General features: G+C 42.6%; 1 protein-coding gene across 3 annotated transcripts in view; it reads left to right on the forward strand.

Moving 5' to 3' along the window:
* Positions 1 to 14,935, forward strand: part of SPEN (spen family transcriptional repressor) — a 79,588-nt gene that overhangs the window by 22,634 nt on the left and 42,019 nt on the right. For all 3 annotated transcript variants that reach the window (XM_004592340.2, XM_058675650.1, XM_058675653.1), the window contains one exon: positions 644 to 1,120. In XM_004592340.2, the coding sequence (XP_004592397.2) occupies positions 644 to 1,120 (477 nt within the window). The remainder of the gene's footprint in view (positions 1 to 643; positions 1,121 to 14,935) is intronic.

Genomic DNA, 14,935 nt, shown 5'->3' on the forward strand with positions numbered 1-14,935 from the left:
AATAACTTATTCTTAAATTTACATAGGATAGTATGTTGCAATTCAATATTGATATTCTAAATATGTATGATGTTTTGAAAAATAATTTTTATTAACAATAATGGGGCACAGCAATTTATGTAGTCTGGTAATTTTTTATAATTAAACTTAATGAGAAAGGGTTTTACTTAAGTAAAGAAAAATATTTTTTGAAAGTCCTCCCTTCTGTAGAACATGCACTACATCAGGGCTTTCATGTCTATGTTAAAATGTGTGGAAATGTGACCTAAAATGTATTTGCAAGTCGTGTGATGGAAAGTGTAAAAACCTTTCATAGCAAGAGTAAAAAGCTTTAAAATGGCAACCTAGTCCATTCAGATTATGAAGAAAAGGAGGTGTACAAAGTATTTCTATGTGCAAGTCAGAGAATCCTTAATAAAATGAGCAACTGACTGTGTTTTAAAACAGTTATTGCTCATCTGTGAACATAAGTTTTTGAGTTAAGTGACATGATAAGCTTGTTAGTAGTTGCTTTCTAAGTGGGTTCATGCTGTTTGGAGAATGACCAGTGACAAAGGCAATGTTGAAGTGAATGTTTTGCATGACTTGGCTTAATTTTGTTTACTCCTTTCTGATTAAATATTTTTCCCCCTCCTAAATGCAGGGCTTCAGATAACAGGGAGCGTGCGTATGACCATAGTGCCTATGGACACCATGAACGGGGGCCGGGAGGCTTTGATCGGACGAGACATTACGATCAGGATTACTATAGAGACCCTCGGGAGCGGACTTTACAGCATGGGCTCTATTACACTTCTCGAAGTCGAAGTCCAAACCGCTTTGATGCTCATGACCCCCGATACGAACCTAGGGCTCGGGAGCAGTTTACGCTGCCCAGTGTGGTACACAGGGATATCTACAGGGATGACATTCCCCGGGAGGTACGAGGCCGAAGGCCAGAGCGGAATTACCAGCACAGCAGGAGTCGCTCACCACATTCATCCCAGTCTAGAAACCAGTCTCCTCAAAGACTGGCTAGCCAAGCGTCCAGACCCACCAGGTCCCCTAGCGGCAGCGGCTCTAGGAGCAGATCCTCCAGTAGTGATTCAGTCAGCAGCAGCAGTAGTACCAGCAGTGACAGGTAGGTTAAACAGACGGGCTATTGCATTCTCACCCATTTGCAATGATCAGCGGTGATGGAATCTTGGATTAGCATATGGCCGTAGAATTAACTATTCTACTGAGTAACCTGAAGCTGTTTGATTTGCAAATCCTGTTCCATCCTCTGGATGTATTAACATTTAATTGTCAACAAGGCAGAGTGACTTTGAATTTAACTCTGTGACATTGAAGGTGTGGTGTCTTTGAAATGTTAATGACTTCGACTTTTTTTGGTTTAAAATTGGTAAAAGCTGTTTGGTTAAATGTTTTAGTGAATTATATTGTTAAAATGCTTATTATCAACTACTAAGTCCATTTATAAATGCATTTGAATTTACTTTCAACATTAAGGTGGTACCCAATTTATAAACTCTAATGGAAAAACATTCTTTAAATTCAGATTGGAATTCTACTGGTCTAAGGTTGTATATACTTATCTATTGTGCATTTTTACTTTTTACAAATAAATTTTATTCTACAGATTAAAAATAATGAATTCCTTAACAAGGAAATCATAATTTTGAAATTATAGTTCAAAATAGATGATATATTACTTCCAGTAATCTTGGGGAAGTTACTTAATACTTTCTTAACCTCACCATTCTCATCTTCTATAAGAACTGTCATGAAATTATGGTTTAAGTGAAAACTGCATTTGAAGTGCTTTCCTTGATGTCAATACATGTTTAATAAATATAGCTCTTTAATAATCGCTAACTTATTGCTGCTCCACATATTGATAGTCTTTGTGTATTTCCAGTTTCTGGCTACTGTTTTCAGCCCATTCATTCCAGATGTCCCATTTTTAAATTTAAGTGCCATATGGATACAAATTTAGTTGTCACTGGATACGAATTTTATGACCTTACTAAAAGGCCTAATTTATTTTTCTTTTCGTGTTGCCTGCTTAGAATTAATTGAAGTAATGCAAATAGTCATGTAGTTGAATGGCTCAAGTGTCCAGACTTCCTAGATTTTGTAATTCACAATGTTAAATGGAAACATTTTATGCATTTACCTGCCTACCTAGGTATAATTGAAGCATTCTGAAAATTGTTGCATATTAGAATGATGAAAGTATATAGTTTAGGAAATAAGCAAGTTTTGGCTCAAATTGTAACTCTTCTTTATGTGGATGAGAATACTTAACTTCTCTGAATTTAATGAATATTGTCTTAAAATGGCTGGTTTGGAAACAGAGTAGCAGGGATGCAAACTCAGCACCTGCTAGGGGAAACAGGCCTTGCTGCACCAAATGCCTGTTTTTTCCTGAGTGTATTTTTCAAAGGTTTTTGTTTATTCATTTGAAAAGCAGAGTTATGGGGGTGGGGTGGTACAGGAGAGAAAAACATAAATCTTCATCTGTTGGTTTATTTCCCAAATGTGGATCTCCCACATGGTTGCAGGAGCCCAGACACTTGGGTCATCCTCTTGTGCCTTCTCAGACACAGTAGCAGGGAGCTAGATTGGAAGTGGAGCAGCAGGGACTCAAACCTGACACTCTGAACCAGCATTTTGGGTGCAGCTTAACCCTTTACACCACAGAGCCTGTCGCCCTGTAAATTTTTTTTATGGTTAGAAAAAAATTACTTTAAAAGATTAACCTGTAGAAAGTTACGCTAACTGCAGGTTTGGAAGGCCGTAGCTGACCAGTAGATGTGTTTAATTTGCCTTGTGTGGTATTTCATGTTATTGCCAGTGCTTAAAGACTTAACATTTTATCTGGAAGTCTGGGTTTGGATTTCTCCCTCTGATGTCCGTTGTATGATCGTATTTGACAAGGAATTAGGACACAGAAACCTGGTGGTTGAAAGCTCCTTCTTATGGACTTGGGAACATTGGCAGATTCTTGCTGTATTTCTCCCTTTCCTATGCTTGTATGGAATCTTTCTGCTGTGTTTTTTCTTCTGAGATTGTGTGGTTTACCTATCTAATTTCTTCATGTCAAGTTTTCTAGAGCTAACAGACTGTCAACAGTGAGTAGATTGCTTTTAATTGGTTGCTTGAACTTTATTCCTTAGCTTATTGATTCCTTCTAGTTTCACTGTTGTGACAGTCGTTTTGTAAGGACAGCTTTGGTATCTAAATATAAAAACAATGGGGAACCGAAGGCAGATTGGAAAAAAAGGAGAACTGGCATTTGATGGCGTTAATAAAGGAGATGCTTGGAACTTGGACAGACATTCTAGGCTATAAGTACACTGAGAGAGAAGGAGCAAACTGAACGTACAAGTAGGTAGAAGGTTTTAAGAACAAGAGATAGTTTAGAGTTTTACTCTATGGAGAGATGAGCTGTTGAAGGGTTTGAGAGGAGATAGTTTTTTGAGATCTGCTTTAGAAAGGCAGCTGGTGACTTGGACCAGGAAAGGCCAAGATTACAGATGTCAGTTTCAGTTAGAGACCTGAAAGAACTGATAACTTATTGTGAGAGTTCCTGACTTGGGAAATACATCGCTAAGAATCAGGATATGCCAGTTTATGAAGAACAAATTGAACGTTGTTGGCGATGGGACTGAATGATGGGCCTCTCAGTGCTGTCCTGTAAGAATAGCACCAGTATTCTTTGTGCACATCACAAAACCAGAAATGTTGCCTTTCTCAGAGCATGTTCAGCAGTTACGATATTTAGATAACATTCTTAGATAACACAGAGAATAGTGCAGAATTGCAGAATTGTTGGAGTTGGCCAAACGATTGGTTCATTAAATTGTTTTTAAAAAAGGTTTATTTATTTTTGGGGGAAGGCAGAGAGGAGAGTAAAGGTCTTCCAACTGCTCATTTACTGCCCAAGTAGTCACAATGGCTGGAGCTGAACTGATCTGAAGCCAGGAGCCAGTAGTAGCCTTCTTCCAGTTTCACACATTGGTGCAGGGTCCTAAGGCTTTGGGCTGTCCTTGACTGCTTGCCAGGCCACAAGCAGGAAGCTGGAAGGGAAGTGGAGCAGCTGGGACACAAACCGGCGCCCATATGGGATCTCAGCTCCTGCAATGTGAAGATTTCAGCCACTAGGCTACTATGCCAGGCCCATGGTCATTAAATTGTGATCCAATCCAGTGCGTGGAACTAAACTCTGGTGTTCAGTGTCTATCCATTGTTGCTAGATGCAGTCCCCTTTATCAGATGTCCTCTTTTCCTCTATAATAATGTTGAGTTTGGGCCCGGCGGCGTGGCCTAGCGGCTAAAGTCCTCGCCTTGGAAGCCCCGGGATCCCATATGGGCGCCGGTTCTAGTCCCGGCAGCTCCACTTCCCATCCAGCTCCCTGCTTGTGGCCTGGGAAAGCAGTTGAGGACGGCCCAATGCATTGGGACACTGCACCCGTGTGGGAGACCCGGAAGAGGTTCCAGGTTCCCGGCATCGGATCGGCGCGCATCGACCCGTTGCGGCTCACTTGGGGAGTGAATCATCGGACGGAAGATCTTCCTCTCTGTCTCTCCTCCTCTCTGTATATCTGTCTGTAATAAAATGAATAAATCTTTTTTTTTAAAAAAAAATAATGTTGAGTTTAAAGTATAGTATTTTTAAAAAAAGATTTATTTATTTTTATTGCAAAGTCAGATATATACAGAGAAGAGGAGAGACAGAGAGGAAGATCTTCCGTCCGATGATTCACTCCCCAAGCGGCTGCAGCAGCCGGTGCTGAGCCGATCCGAAGCCAAGAGCCTCTTCCGGATCTCCCACTCGGGTGCAGGGTCCCAAGGCTTTAGGCCGTCCTCAGCTGCTTTCCCAGGCCGCAAAGAGGGAACTGGATGGGAAGTGGAGCTGCCGGGATTAGAAGCAGCGCCCATATGAGATCCCAGTGCGTTCAAGGCAAGGACCTTAACCGCTAGGCCATGCTGCTGGGCCCTAAAGTATTTTAAGGACTGATGTTGCGGGGTAGTGCATAAAGCTGCTGCCAGTGAGTGCTGGTTTGAGGCCTGGCTGTTCCACCTCAAATTCAGCTCTTTATTTAATATGCCCAGGAAAGAGCAGATGATAATTCATATGCTTGATGATCTGCCACTTCTGTGGGCCCGGCCCTCGCCTTTTGGGGAGTGAGCCAGAAGATGGACAGTCTCTCTCTCTGCCTGTCAGATGAAGAAATAAATTTTTAAAAATTTTATTTTTGATGGTGTTTACCTAGTTGATTAGGGTGCGAAGGGTCAAGAATCAGGGGAAAGTGGGTGAGACCATTGTTTCCACGGTAAGTGAATATTTTTAAAAGGTAACAGTTTGAGGGTCTGGTGTTGTAGCCTAGTGGCTAAAGTCCTTACCTTGCATGCTCCGGGATCTCATATGGGCGCCGATTCTAAGCTTGGCAGCCCCGCTTCCCATCCAGCTCCCTGCTCGTGGCCGGGGAAAGCAGTTGAGGACTGCCCAAAGCCTTGGGACCCTGCACCTGTGTGGGAGACCTGGAGGAGGCACTGGGCTCCTGGTTCCGGATTGGCGCAGCACTGGCCATGGCGGTAACTTGGGGAGTGAATCATTGGATGGAAGATCTTCCTCTCTGTCTCTCTTCCTCTCTGTATGTCTGACTTTGAAATAAAAATAAATCGAAAAAAAAAATCCTTCAAAAAAAAAAAGTAACATTTTTGAGAGGCTATGTGAATTCAGATTGTTTGATTTCTTTTTAGAAGAAATAATTTCTATTTTGTTATGTTTAAAATTATGATTGTGAAATTGTGACATTTGGAAGTCTCATAAGGATGTTTAAAACAGAGTGTTGTGTAGTGGACTAAAACGGCTTGGATTTACTTATGGAAGAAGCAAGTCTGTCTTGTATCCATGACTGGGAAATCAGTCACCCTTTAATTCCCTTGATTTGACAGCTTTGGTGAGCACATTCCTAGCAGTGTATTTTAAATGAGAAAATTGGGGATTAATTGCAGCCTAGTTGTAAAATTCTCATCAACGGCATGATCTGCTGTTTATACAAAATGGTGAGAATTGGGACTTTGCTGCGTCAGCTTTCCCAGGTGCTGTCCTGTGCTGCTATAGGTCTGTTTCTGTCTGTTTTTAAGGATTTATTCGTTTTTATTTGAAAGGCAGATTTACAGAGAGATACACAGAGATCTTCCATCTGCTGGTTCATTCCTCATGTGGCTGCCATGTGCAAAACTGGGCCGTCCTAAGCTAGAAGCCAGGAGCTTCTTCTGGGTCTCCCATGTGCAACAGGAGCCTGAGGACTTGGACCGAACCCCGCTGCTTTACCAGGCACATTAGCATGGAGCTGGATCAGAAGTTGAACAATTGAGACTCGAGAACCCGTGTCCATACGGGCAGAGGCTTAACCCATGCCATTGTGTGGGCCCCCTATTTTTTCTCTTTTTGGACCATTTTTATGTATAAATTCCATCAAAGCACTTATTATGAAATATCTAGATTTATTTATTGAAAGACAGTGACAGAAGGAGAGACAGTTCTTCTGTCAGCTCTTTCATTTCTGAAATGAGTGTTACCAGTGGCTCTGTTGATTTCACTCCCCAAGTGACTGAGATGGCTAGTCTCCCATGCAGGTGCAGGGTCCCCAAGGCTTTGGGCTGTGTTCAACTGTTTTCCCAGGCCACAGTCAGGGAATTGGATGGGGAAGTGTGACAGCCGGGACATGAACCAGCGACCATATGGGATCCCGATGCATGCAAGAGGAGGTTTAGCCACTAGGCTTTAGTGCCAGGTCGTGCCTTATCTATTTATGAACACTGTAAATTGTCCACAGACCATAGTCCCAAAAAAGGGGTCCTCATACTTTTTTTTATTAAAAATTTTTTTAATTTAAAATTTTGAATTTTATTGTACAATTTTATATCGTCTTGGATTCACCTGTCTCAAATCCACCCCCTAACTGATTTTTCCCATATTGTCACAACAATATGTTTATTCATAAGGAGTTAAAATTCCATCAGTCTGCCATTTACGTGTGCCCTGGCATTGCTGGCACAGACACTGTCAGTCCATCATCCCATTGTCTGGATATGTCCAACACTTTCACTGGGAGTCCATCTTTTGTTTGGAAATAGGGATGTATGTTGCATTGTGTCTTTACTTCTAGCTATGGTAGTCTCCGTTACTCCACCGCTACACAGTCCAATTTGCAGGATGGTTTCCTTGTATTAGAGAGAAGATAAGGTATTCGTCTTTTTGGGATTGACTTATTTCACTCAGCATAATAGTCTTTAATTAGGGCCATCTAGTTGCAAATGGTATAATTTCATTCTTTTTAATGGCAGAATAATATTCCATGGAATAGATGTACCACAGTTTCTTTAACCACTCCCCTTTGGACACATTTCTGGACTGTTTCCATGTCTTTGCTATTGTAGATTGTGCTGCTGTGAATACATAGTTTTAATTTCTTTTGGGCATATCCTCATACATTTCCAGCTCTAACTTGCCCTTGATCCTTTTTTCTAAAATTGTTTTCATTTTATTTGAAAGCCACAGAGAGAGCAGGCTTTCATCTGCTGCTTCCAACAGGCCAGTAGGCCAGGCCAAAGCCAAGACCCCAAATTCAATGCAGGTATCTGTAGTGTAACAGAATACTTGAGTCCTAACAATTTCCACGCCAGGAAACTGGACTGAAGGCAGATCCAGTTAATACTCTGATGAAGGCATCCCAAACAGCATCTTAGTGTGTGTGCCAAATGCCGGCTGTTGACGCTTGGTTCTGTCCCCTATAAAGGTCTGCTGAATCATTGCTGGAAAAATGGGTTATCCATTTTAAGACTAATTTTTTTATTGGAAAATCAGATTTTACAGAATGAAGTAGAGACAGAGGTAAAGATCTTTCATCTGCTGGTTCCCTCCCCAAGTGGCTGAAATGGCTGGAGTTGAGCCCATCTGAAGCCAGGAGCCGGGAGCTTCTTACTATGCCAAGCCGATGCAGGGTCTCAAGGCTGCTTTCCCTTGAAACCTTTTTGTGGATATTTTGGTAGTGAACTAGTGGATGAAAGAGCTCTCTGTCTCTTCCTCTCTCTCACTCTTGCCTTTCAAATATATATGTAAATTTAAAAAAGAGAGGTGAATGCCCTGTGCTTCTCCAACTTTTTGGCTTTACCTTAGAACAGTTTTGTTTTTCTTTTTTAAATGGGAAATAGGCTTCTTCTCCCTTAATGTTTTTTTATTAATTTATTTGAAAGGCAGAATTACAGAAAGAGGGAGACATTGTGGTCCCAAATGGCCACAGTGGCCAGAGCTGGGCCAGTCTGGAGCCAGGAGCCAACAGCGTTTTCCAGATCTCCCATGTGGGTGCAGGGACCCAAAGACCTGGGCTGTATTCTGCTACTTTCCTAGGCACATTTAGTATGGGATGCCAGTCCTGGCCCCAGCAAGCTACTTTCTATTGAAAAGAAAGTTAAATTGTGTTACTGCTGCTGATACTATTTGCTGAATTTGTTTTGTATGTTTCTTTTTTTTCTTTTCTTTTTTTTAAGATTTATTTATTTTATTACAAAGTCAGATATACAGAGAGGAGGAGAGACAGAGAGGAAGATCTTCCGTCCGATGATTCACTCCCCAAGTGAGCCGCAACGGGCCGATGCGCGCCGATCCGAAGCCAGGAACCAGGAACCTCTTCCGGGTCTCCCACACGGGTGCAGGGTCCCAAAGCTTTGGGCCGTCCTCGACTGCTTTCCCAGGCCACAAGCAGGGAGCTGGATGGGAAGTGGAGCTGCCGGGATTGGAACCGGCTCCCATATGAGATCCCGGGGCTTTCAAGGCAAGGACTTTAGCCGCTAGGCCACGCCGCCGGGCCCTTTTTTCTTTCTTTTATTTTCTTATTTATTCAGCTATGACTTCCAGTACAGTGTAGAAAAGAAATGACAAAGGAATATTCCTGCCCGGTCCCTGGTTTTTTTTTTTTTTTTTTTTTTTTTTTTAATAATCTTACTTAGTTGATTAGGGTACAAAAGGTCAAGGGTTACAGGATGAAAGTGGGTAATACCATTGTTTCCACACTAGTATTATCATTTTTCCCTGTATCTGGGGTCAGGGGAGAAACAAAGGGAAAAGCCCCACCTAGCCTCCCATCCATTGTTTTGTATATTTCTTGAAAATCATGTTTTGAGTAGATTACATGCAAAGTTATTAGTACCCCTAATTTTTTTTTTTCTAGTGTTAGACAACTTAGGATTCTTTTACATAAATTCTGGATCAAACAGTAATTAGAATATTTAGTGAATTTTAGATTTTTATAACAGGCTTACGTGCTGCTTTTTACGAAAGACAGAATCTTATAAAGAAGAATGTTTTGTTTTTAAACTAAAAGAATGCTAGCATGAACATTCTCATTTAAAAGAAGCATTTTTTTTTCCTTACGGAGATGCATCTCATTTTTAAAAAAAATATTTATTTATTTTTTATTACAAAGATATACAGAGAGGAGGAGAGACAGAGAGGAAGATCTTCTGTCCGATGATTCACTCCCCCCAAGTGACCGCAACGACCAGTGCTGTGCCGATCCGAAGCCGGGAACCTGGAACCTCTTCCAGGTCTCCCACGCGGGTGCAGGTTCCCAAGGCTTTGGGCCGTCCTCAACTGCTTTCCCAGGCCACAAGCAGGGAGCTGGATGGAAGTGGAGCTGCCGGGATTGGAACCGGCGCCCATATGAGATCCCGACACATGCAAGGGGAGGACTTTAGCCACTAGGCCGCGCCGCCGGGCCCAGGCATGCTTATTGTTTATTTTATTACCTGGTTGTAAAATTTGCTGTGTTTTGTACGTGTGTGTGTGTGTGTGTGTCTAAGTATGTGAAAAATCATGTGCTGGGAGCTTGCAGAATGCAGCAGTTTTAATACATGTTTTATGCTTCTTAAAGGAATTAATGATTGGTGATTTATTTATTTGAAAGGCAAAGTGACAGAGGAAAGGATAGAGGAATAGACAGAAGGGAAGGAGGAAGAAGGAAATAAGGAAAGAAGAAAAGAAAAAGGAAGTTCTGCTTGGCCCCATAGCCAGGGCTTGGCCAGGCTGAAGCGGGATACTGGAACTTCATCTTAGCTTCCCCTGTGGATGACTGTGGTTCAGGTGCTTGGCCATCCTCTTCTGCCTCGCCAGGCTCATTAGCAGGTGTCTGGATTGGAAGTTGAGCAGCAAGATCTGGAACTGGTGTCCTGATGTGGGATTCTGGCATCGTAAGCAGTGGGTTAATGTGCTGCACCTGGATCCGCTGTCCTGTAACACCAGTCAGGGGTGGGAAGCGGGGAGGTGAGGATCTACGTGTTACAATGCTTAGTTGTAAAAAGAGGTCTTCCGAATTTTTATCATCTATTGGGCATGGAAAATATGTGAGATCCATTTAGGTATTTATAACATTTGTGGGTCATATAGAATTACCAACCTAAAAGTTAGGCTGTTGGGGCTGGTGTGGTGGCACTGCAAGGGAATCCTCCACCCTGTGTTGCTGGCATCCCATATGGGTGCCAGTTCATGTCCTGGTTGCTCCATTTCTGATTCAGCCCTCTGCTTATAGCTTGGGAAAGCAGTGGAGGATGGCATAAGTCCTTGGGAGCCCTGCTCCCACGTGGGAGACCCAGGAGAAGCCCTTAGGTCCTTCTCCAGGCTTTGGATCAGCTCAGCCCTGGCCAAGGTGGCCATTTGGGAAGTGAACCAGTGGATGGATAACCTTCTGTCTGTGTCTCTCCTCTTTGTCAAATTTACCTTTCAAATTAAAATAACTAAAATTTTTTTAAAGATTTATTTATTTTTATTGGAAAGTCACATATACAGAGAAGATGAGAGACAGAGAGGAAAGTGTTTTGTCCATTGATTATTCCCCAAGAGGACACAGCGGCCGAAGCTGAGCCGATCAGAAGCCAGGAGCCTGGGGTTTCTTCTGGGTTTTGCACACCGGTGCAGGGTCCCAAGGCTTTAGGCTGTCTTTGATTGTTTTCCCAGGCCACAAGCACGGAGCTGGATGGGAAGTGGGGCCGCTGGGACACGAACCAGCACTGGTAGGGGATCCTGGCGCGTGCTAGGCAAGGATTTTGGCCACTAGACTCCCGCACTGGGCCCAAAATAACTAAATCTTTAAAAAAAGATTAGGCCTGGCATATTTGTTGAATTTTGAGTAACTCATTGTAGATGCATTGATGGGGCCAGAGCAAGTGACTCCTGCTCTGAATGTTTCCTAATCCTGGAAAAGTATTGTATTCCTAAAAAAACAAATAGGCACAAGGATTTCTGGATTTACTTGGAGACAAAATATGATTTTCTCACACTGTAATGACTTCTTATCCAACATGTCTTCTGTGGTCAAAGCGGCTTATATCATTTGCATTTTTAAGATATATTTTATTTATTTGGAAGGCGGAGTTAGAGAGGGAGAGAGGTCTTCTATTCCAGTGGTTCGCTTCTCCAACAGCTGTAACAGCCAGGCATGGGCCAGGCTGTAGCCAAGAACCAGTAGCTTTATTATGTGGATACAGGCGGCTGTAGCCAAGAACCAGTAGCTTTATTATGTGGATACAGGCGGCTGAGGACTTGGTGCAGCCACTGCTGCTGCTCAGGTGTGTCAGGGAGCTTGACTGGAAGTGGAGCAGCCAGGACTTAAGCCAGTGCCCATGTGAGATGCTGGCATGGCAGGCCGTAGCTTAATGTGCTACATTACATCGGCTATTTGTATTTGTAACAGAAGAAGTCACTACCACTAAAAATAGTGCCATTTAATCTCAGGAGAAATGATGTAACTGAAATTAAATCTTATTTTGGGATATTGATTAGAAGCCATGATCTTTTTTCCTATGCATTCTGTTAATAGCTAGGTAAGACTGAAGTGAAAGTAGAAGTTAGTTCAGTTTGGGCAGTATCAGTCTGTGTCTCTGTTTGCTACTCTTCTTGGTAGAAGTCATTTAAGGTGGATCACTTACATTGAAATGGAAATTTTGTCCCTTCAGTGTGTAATGAATGATAGCTGTACTGTGAAACTACTGAACACAAACTAGCCAATTGAAGAAATGAAATTATACTAGCACATGAGAACTAATACATCTTTTGCTTTTTGAAGTTGTAGAGGATTTTCAGGGAGAAATAATGAAAGGTTAAGTGAAGCTTTTCTCTTGAGGCCAGAGTCAAGAATAATAAGCGTTCATTGGAGGAATGATTTACATTTTGTCTTTATTCCTTATTGTCATTTAAATTGAAAAAAATATTTGCACTCCTAATTTAAGGCTAAGTAAAATTTTGTATGCTGTATTTCAGTTAGCTGGCTTGTTTCTGGCCTTGACAAGTGTTCTTTGACATTTATGATTTTGTTTTACCTACTTTTGACTTTTAGGTAGTTGAAATATCATCTGAGGTTTTAAAAGGGAGAATGTCTTGCTGAAGATCAGTGTTATTGTTCTGAACCAATTCAGACATTACATGAAGTTTCCACTGTAATTTGTGATGGAATCTAATAGGAGCCAACTAGTGATTTTACTGACTGTTATGATTAAATAGTCTTGAATACTGGCACCTCGTGTGTGTGTGTGTGTGTGTAATTGTACACTTAGTGGGCAAGGATTTGATGGAAAAGTATGCCTAAATCTTTAAGAAACCTTAGGCCATGCCTCATTGTGACCAGCTGTCTTATAACTACGTGCTAAAAGAAAACACACTGCTGGTTCCCTGGGAAAGGCCATTTTGGGGCTGTTTGGCAGCAGGGGGTCAAAGTTTAGCAGCTGTGCTGTAAGAAACACACACCCCAGCTCTTTTATCTTTTGCTTGTTTTCCATTTTCATCATGATAGAGAAACTGCAGAGGTCAGTGAAGAATCCATGCTTTTGAGATATATTCCATTTTTGGCTGCTGTGTAGCTTGCTTTGCTAAGGCACAATAAACTGTACAAGACCTTGGGGTCATAATAGCCAGCCAAGCTTTTTTGAGCTATGTATGGAAAGTAGAAAAGTGTCTGCTTGCTAATTGCTCTGGTGGGCTTACCTCCCGTTTTGGCCATGTGTAGGAAATAGGAAAAGAAACAGATTTTTGTTTTAATGCAGTGCTGCCGCATTTTTTTTTGCCCAGATTACCCCTACTTCTCCTTGCTGCATTTTCTTAAGGCTTTTTTTTTTTTTTTTTAAGTGTAGTTGTTGTCTGAGGTAAGGGCTTGCATTTAAGTAGGCACTCAGTTTTGGAAACAGGTGCTGGGCTGACCCATATTTGCTGTGTATCAGGAACCCTGCTTTCATTTCAGAGGTTCTGCTACAAAAGAAATAAGAAATAGACTTACTTGTGAGTGCAGAAGAGGAGTGAAGAGTGCTTTCTTGGCAGCCCCTTGCATCTGACAGAGTGGGAGAAGGTAGGAACTGCTTGTTTGCAACTTGAACCAGCCTAAACTGGAATCATCCAGTGTGAGTTGGCTGCTTGCCACCTCCAGAGGCGTCCTTGTTTTGCCAGTGGTTCTTCCAGGTCTTCCCAGGGGTGGGAGGACTGACTGCAACAGGTTACTGGGCAGGTGATGGGAGGGGCAGTGCGGCACTGCCTGTGGCCCTTGGCCGAGGACTATCCATTAACATGGGTTTATTCCAGGGGAGGAGGTGTTCCATGTCTATCCAGTCTACTTTGCCTTAACCCTATAGTTTTGCTAGTATTTTTTTTTTTTTTTCCAATTGCCCCTTAGGAGTAGGGCTTGAAAAATTAGATATGTCTACCCACTGCTTGCCTGTGTCACCCTGCAGAACCTGGTTGTTGAATCTCTTTCCCTTACCCTTTTTAATTTCAGCTTGGGTTGTGCTGAGTTTATCTTTGGTCTGTTAAGTAAAATGATATGAAGTAGGTTTGGGAGAAAAGTTGTTCCTCATTATATTGTGGATTTTAATTTGCTTTTGTTGTGTTTTTCTGAAAAGTTGCTTTAATATAATAGAAAGTTGGGTCTGGCATGGTGGATCCCACGTAGGTGCCGGTTCTGGTCCCAGCGGCCCTTCTTCCCAACCAGCTCCCTAGAAAGCAGTCAAGGATGGCCTGAGGACTTGGGACCCTGCATCTGCATGGGAGACCCAGAGGAGGCTCCTGGCTCCTGGCTCCTGGCTCCTGGCTTTGGATCAGCTCAGCTCCAGCCATTGCGGACGCTTGGAGTAATGAGTCATTGGATGAAAGGTCTTCCTCTGTCTATAATCCTCTCTGCCTTTCCAATAAAAAAGTATATATATTAATAAACTGTTTCAGCAAGGTAGTTCTGAAATATGGATTTTTTCTGAAAATTTGTTTATTGCAAAGTCAGATTTATAGAGAGAGAAGGAGAGAGAGAGAGGAAAAATCTTCCATCTGCTGATTCACTCCCCAAGTGACTGCAACGACCAGAGCCAAGTCGATTTGAAGCCAGGAGCCAGGAGCTTCCTCTGGTTCTCCCACATGGGTGCAGGGTACCAAGGTTTCGACCATTCTCTGCTGCTTTCCCAGGCCACAAGTAGGGAGGGAGCCAGCTGGAACACAAACTGGTGTCCACATGGGATTCCAATGTATGTAAGGCGAGGACTTTAGCCACTAGGCTACTGTGCCGGGCCCTTAAAGATGAATTTTTAAAAAAGATTTATTTCTTTACTTGAAAAGCAGATCAGATTTACAGAGAGGAGGAGACACAGAGAGGAAGATCTTTCTGTCCACTGACTGACTCCCCAAGTGGTCCCAATGGCAGGAGCTGAGATGATTGGAAGCCAGGAGCAAGGAGCATCTTCTGGTCTCCCATGCAGGTGCAGGGTCCCAAGGCTTTGGGCCATCTCGACTGCTTTCCTAAGCCACAAGCAGGGAGCTATGGGAAGTGGAACAACTGGGATTAGAACTGTGCCGACATGATGTCCTGTCTCCTGCAAGGTGAGGACTTTTGCCACCAGGCTACTGTCAAGGCCC

Source organism: Ochotona princeps, chromosome 2 (genome assembly GCF_030435755.1).
Source record: "Ochotona princeps isolate mOchPri1 chromosome 2, mOchPri1.hap1, whole genome shotgun sequence".
NCBI lineage: Eukaryota > Metazoa > Chordata > Mammalia > Lagomorpha > Ochotonidae > Ochotona > Ochotona princeps.